Source organism: Curcuma longa, chromosome 18 (assembly GCF_044706935.1).
Source record: "Curcuma longa cultivar G26 ecotype Majalengka, Jawa Barat chromosome 18, ITB_CL_G26_1.1, whole genome shotgun sequence".
Taxonomy (NCBI): domain Eukaryota; kingdom Viridiplantae; phylum Streptophyta; class Magnoliopsida; order Zingiberales; family Zingiberaceae; genus Curcuma; species Curcuma longa.
Window position 1 is genome coordinate 1,151,361 of NC_133878.1, and position 5,764 is coordinate 1,157,124.

The 5,764-nt window shown below is 49.3% G+C and overlaps 1 protein-coding gene across 1 annotated transcript; it reads right to left on the bottom strand.

Annotated features, from left to right (window-relative positions):
• Positions 1-549: 549 nt before the first annotated feature.
• Positions 550-2,013, bottom strand: LOC141812317 (uncharacterized). Its single transcript, XM_074700360.1, has 2 exons — positions 1,702-2,013; positions 550-1,600 (listed from the first exon to the last, which is right to left on the bottom strand). The coding sequence occupies exon 2, from the start codon at positions 1,495-1,497 to the stop codon at positions 550-552; it is 948 nt and encodes a 315-aa protein (XP_074556461.1). The 5' UTR covers positions 1,498-1,600; positions 1,702-2,013.
• Between the last annotated feature and the right edge of the window lie 3,751 nt (positions 2,014-5,764).

Consider the following 5,764-nt stretch of genomic DNA (forward strand, 5'->3'; position numbering starts at 1 on the left):
ATGCATAACAAATGGGATCCACATAAGCAATAGCTACATTTGATACTACACTTATGGATCCTTTTGTAGCAGTTTGGAGGGAGGATCCTTAGAGAGTTTCTTTCTGTGTATGCAAGTTTTACATCGTTTGACCAAGAGAATGGGATGACAAGAAATAAGAACAGGAAACGATAGTAGAATCTCTCCAACATAGCAACTCCATATAAGTATGAAACAGAATCTTATAACTTAGCAGGAATAAAAGAACTCACACTGATATATGCTTAGTATTACATTTTTTTGAAACCAAAGACTCATTGGAGTCAAATCGTAGTTCATTTTCTCAATGACCAGAACTTTGGTTAATGGCGAAGATAAATGTTTTCTACATCAAAGCGTCAACATATGTAGATGCAGATCAACTATCAGACAGTAGTGAAAAGGTCAATTATGCAAATATATATTGACCAAGCATTGATCAAAGAGGATTGATTACTTATCCTTGAATGTCTCTTCCAACTCTGAATAACCTTTCAATCTCTATTACTCAAATATTTCAACTCCCTGTTTTTATTTCCTAATGGACCAATGAGATGAGATAGAAAAGCCAGAACATGATTCCTCAATCCTGAATTTCACATCATCTGTAAGAACAAATGAGATATCAGTGTACCATAAGTTACCTTTCTTTGCTTCAGGGTCCCCAGGTTGAAGGTAGCTCCGATTGGGCTCGAGAAAGACTGTGGCATCCTTCCCACCAGCAGCAGCTTTCAGGAAATACTCATCAAGCTCTTTAGCAATTCCTGCCCATGTTTTCTTGCTGCTTGACGCCGTTGCTGTTGGGTCTGTGTCCTTGGTAAATTTGCTCACTGTGGACAAGTTGTCGTCGGCCAATTCCTTAGATGGGTATGTCTCCCTTGCCCTATTCATTGCCACAGTCAAAGCCTCCTTTCTTTGGATCAAGTCATCCTCTTCGTCTTCCTCAACGACCTCCTCCTCACCCCCAAACTCCGACTTGGGTTCCGTCCAATCGTCTTCTGGGGCAGGCGCACCAGCTCCTCCACTCCGCATTGGAGATGACGAATCCGAGGAAGGTGTAGAACCCATGTGTTCACCGAAGTTCCAGCCCCGAATAGGAAAAGGAGGCGGAGGCGGCGGCAGAAGCTCGTCATAATCGTCGTCCATATCGCTCGGATCCTCGACATAGAACTTCGTCTTCGTGGATTCCTTCGTGGCAACACGTAAAAAATTGGGAGGCGGCGAAGGCGGCAGTGACGCCGGCGGTGGCGGGGAGGGCTGCAAGGTAGGGCCACCAGGAGGAGCGACGCCGGAGATCATCGACCCCACTTCGGTAAGCTGCCGAAGTGTGGCGCCAGTGTTCCTCAAGGATTGCAGGTACGCGATGAGAGCAGCCGCGAGATCGGCCCGGCATTTCATCAGCTGCTTCATCAACCTCCGCCGCTCCTTGCACCGCCACAGCACCTCGTCCACCTCCACTGTAGAATAGGTGCACCCCATCCGCCACCGAGAAGGGATCAAAAAAATCCGATCTTGATCCCCAATTCTCGATCTAAATCATCGCAAAACAACTGCAAATTGCACGAAAATCGAAGGTTCACAACTAAACCACGGGAAAAAAAAACAAAAAGAAAAAGCAATCAATCCCATTTACAGGATAAACCCTCAAATAATCTACTAGTCATCCGAGAGGAAAAAAACAACCTTTCTGCCATAGACGGAGGCCTCAGCTTAAAAGCTAAGCGGAGCTGGGAAAAACGACAGAGAGAAGACCAGAAAAGTAGGTCTTTTATCAATTCCAAGGAGGAATCTTTCTTATATAAGACGAACAAGAAAGGAAGAGACAAGTAGAGAAGCTTCGGCAAGATGGATTTTTTTATCAGATGAAAAAAATTAGCCAACTCCTCAATAAAATAGATGGAGTCGGAGAGATCAATTAGAGGAAGGAATGGGAAGTAGATCAGCTTGTGAAGGACGACAGATGCCGCCTCTTCCTCTCCTCCTCTTCTCTTCTCTTCTCTTCTCTTTCTTTAACAAGCGTGACAGGTAAAGAAGCTCATGATCCTCTCTTCCTTTTCTTTTGTTATCCACAAAAGCAGAGAAGCAGGCCGACAAATATTTTATCAGAGAAATTAGTGGGGATAATAATAATAATAATAATAATAATAATAATAATAATAATATGGTGGCTTGAAACATCAATCGGCTTCACAACTGTTTGATTCATCTTAGGAAGGAAGAGATCTCATGGAGCTTGATTGATGCATTAACGCACGATCGATTACGATGTATTATACTATATTTTATTATAGTAGAATTACGATACATTACAAGATAAATGAAAATTTTAGATGAATTTTTTTTTATAGAATTAGATCATCTGTAAAATTAACCATATCGTAATTATTGAATATCTAAATTATAAAACAAAAATAAAAGGAGAGTGATTGATAATTAATAATGTTGACAAGCACAGAGTGACAAATTTCTCTGGAGGCGAGGCCTACTTGGTAAGGTTGTGACTTTTGTCGGGTTCTTCGTTTGGACCAATGGGAGGGAGCTACGTGCCAAACACTAACAGCTACAAATACTACAGTGGTTTGAATATAATTAATTGATAAGGAATCGTAATTCCCAACCAGTCCACCGGCAAGTTGGTTAGACTTGAGACTACGAGGAGGGATTGTTGCGTTAGTCACGATGTTTGCTTGTGTTATGGGTGTTATAGCCCCCCCTAGGATTAGGTCCACTTGGCCCATTCAGCCCACTCGGTAGCCCAGAACCTCCCCCTTCAATTCGGCTCGGCAGTCCTCACTGCCCCATTCGGCTCGGCAGTCCTCACTGCCATTCAGTTCGGCTCGACAGTCCTCATTGCCAGTTCGGCTCGGCAGTCCTCACTGCCCTTCAGTTCGGCTCGGCAGTCCTCACTGCCCTTCAGTTCGGCTCGGCAGTCCTCACTGCCTTTCAGTTCAGCTCGGCAGTCCTCACTGCCCTTCAGTTCGGCTCGGCAGTCCGGCTCTGCCATTCGGCTCGGCAGTCCTCACTGCCCTTCATTCGGCTCGGCAGTCCTCACTGCCCTTCAATTCGGCTCGGCAGTCCTCACTGCCCTTCAGTTCGGCTCGGCAGTCCTCACTGCCATTCGGCTCGGCAGTCCTCACTGCCCTTCAGTTCGGCTCGGCAATCCTCACTGTTCGGCTCGGCAGCACAGCCTGCCCAGTTCGGCTCGGCAGTCCTCACTGCCCTTCAGTTCGGCTCGGCAGCACAGCCTGCCCACTCGGCTTAGCAGTCCAGCACTGCCATTCAGTTCGGCTCAGCAGCTCGGCTCTGCCAGTTTCAGTAAGCCCACTCGGCACTCAGGCTAGCTCCCACTCAGCCTACTCAGCCCATGTGACATCAGAAATGGTCTTCCCAAGACCATGTCTTATCATAAAAGCTCTCATGACAACTTGGATTTGACCCGTCATAATTGCTCTCTTTCTCTCTAATAGCCAACTTTGGCAAGCATTAATGGTGGATATGACTTGTCAACAAAGGTCTCCTCAAGGACCATGCCTTGTCAGCAAATGTCTTATCAAGGTCAATATCTTCTTAAGGACCATGCTTTGTCAGCAAACGTCCTATCAAGAGGAGAACTCTTCTCCGATCATGAAAAAGAGAAGCTCCTGATGTATAAAAAGGGAGGAAAAGGGAGGGGGGGGTTCCGGGCTCTGGTCTCTCTCTCTCTCACTCTTATTATCTTTTTTGGCTGAGCATTTTACTACAGTATTTCTATTTTACTGTACTTCTTCTTCCTCCTGACTGGGCTGACTTGAGCGTCGGAGTGGCCGTCCGGGGACTCCCCGGCGCCAGGATGACCTCTTTCTCCGGTGATGTTTCAGGGCCTCCAGGTGGCTGATCTTCTCTCCTTCCTCGGTGTGGAGGCCCTCTCCGGCGGATGCAACCCCCTCTCCTACCCCTCCATGCTGACTGGTCTGGCGACGCGTCCGGAAGCCGATCTCAACAGGAACATATTTCGGCGCCGTCTGTGGGAACACAAACTGCCTTGAGACGTGCTGGGAGACAACCTCGTCGGACTTGCTCATACATCACTTTAACCCAAGAGGGATATCATCGCCTCATGGCTGCCGCTGTCGCAGCCTCGCAAAACCAGCCCTTCGCTCCAGCCTGGCCCTTCGCCAAAATCGCCCCGTCTGAGCTCCTCAGCATTTCGACAGCCCTCCTTACTATGTCGCTGTGCTCCTCAGCCTCTCAATTAACCTCTCAGCGGCTCGACCTACAGCTTGCCGGTCTCCTCAGCTCGGCGGCTTCGTCGATGTCGAAGGGAGTGATCCTGCCGGGGTCGAGCTAAACTCTGGTGATCTCGGATCACTAGCTCCATCGGCAATACTCCCTTCGGCTTGGACATAGCCAAGGTCGAGCTAAACTCTGGTGATCTCGGATCACTAGCTCCATCGGCAATACTCCCTTCGGCTTGGACATAGCCAAGGTCGAGCTAAATTCTGGTGGTCTCATACCACTAGCTCCATCAGCAAATGTCCTTTTCAGGGCTCAACCTCCCCTCATAGCCAGGGTCGAACTTACTCCCGGTGGTCACGGACCACTAGCGTCCGCCACCACAAAGTCTGGTAAATCTCGGAACACTCGCTATCTTTCCATGCTTAACTCCCCCGCGCTTCGCACAGCCGAGGCCGAGCCGAATCGCGAAGTCGGACCCGCTACCGCGTCCGTCACCGCCATCTCCTACAATTCTCAATCTCAAACTCCCCTGCGCTCCTGCAGCCGGGGTCGAGCTCGCCTCGGCAACCAAGCCTTACTACAGGTATGGAGTCAACTCCCTTCTCTAGCTATTGCCCTTTACAAGGTTCAACCTCCCCCGCGCCCCCCCAGTCGGGGTTGAGCTCCCTTCCGCGACTTCGCCCTACGACAGGCCAGGAGCACCGAGCCCTAAGCTCGAAATTTCGCCTTACGACAAGCCAACAACACCCTCACTGACTCCCTCTGCTCAGTCAGCCTTCTCACTAACTCCCTCTACTCAGTCAGCTCAGACGGAACTCTCACTGGCTCTATCTGACTCGTTCAGCGCAGCCAACAACACCCTCGCTGACTCCCTCTGCTCAGTCAGCCTTCTCACTGACTCCCTCTACTCAGTCAGCTCAGGACGCAAACTCTCACTGGCTCTATCTGACTCGTTCAGCGCAGCCAACAACACCCTCGCTGACTCCCTCTGCTCAGTCAGCCTTCTCACTGACTCCCTCTACTCAGTCAGCTCAGACGGAACTCTCACTGGCTCTATCTGACTCGTTCAGCACAGCCAACAACACCCTCGCTGACTCCCTCTGCTCAGTCAGCCTTCTCACTGACTCCCTCTACTCAGTCAGCTCAAGCTGTAACTCTCACTGGCTCTATCTGACTCGTTCAGCGCAGCCAACAACACCCTCACTGACTCCCTCTGATCAGTCAACTCAGTCAGAACTCTCTGTGGCCCTCTCGGCCTCATTCATTCATCGGCTCGGCTCAACCTTCTGAGCACTCAGCCTCTCTACAACTCTTGGCCTCATAGGCCTAGTCTCGTTCTGAAGACCATCTTTGGTGTGTATCGACTTCTTCAATAAGGATTCCTAACTGGCAGCCAAGGTCGGTCACGAGTTTGGCAAAGACATTTACATGTCCTTTAGCCGCGTCCTCATTGTCCGTCCGATAGGCCAAAAGCCTTCATGGTACATCGCCTTCCTGATCGATATACGATACACACGCCCGACTCTACGTT

Excerpts from the sequence above, each read along its gene's own strand:
- LOC141812317 (XM_074700360.1), bottom strand. The coding sequence starts at position 1,497 with ATGGGGTGCACCTATTCTACAGTGGAGGTGGACGAGGTGCTGTGGCGG.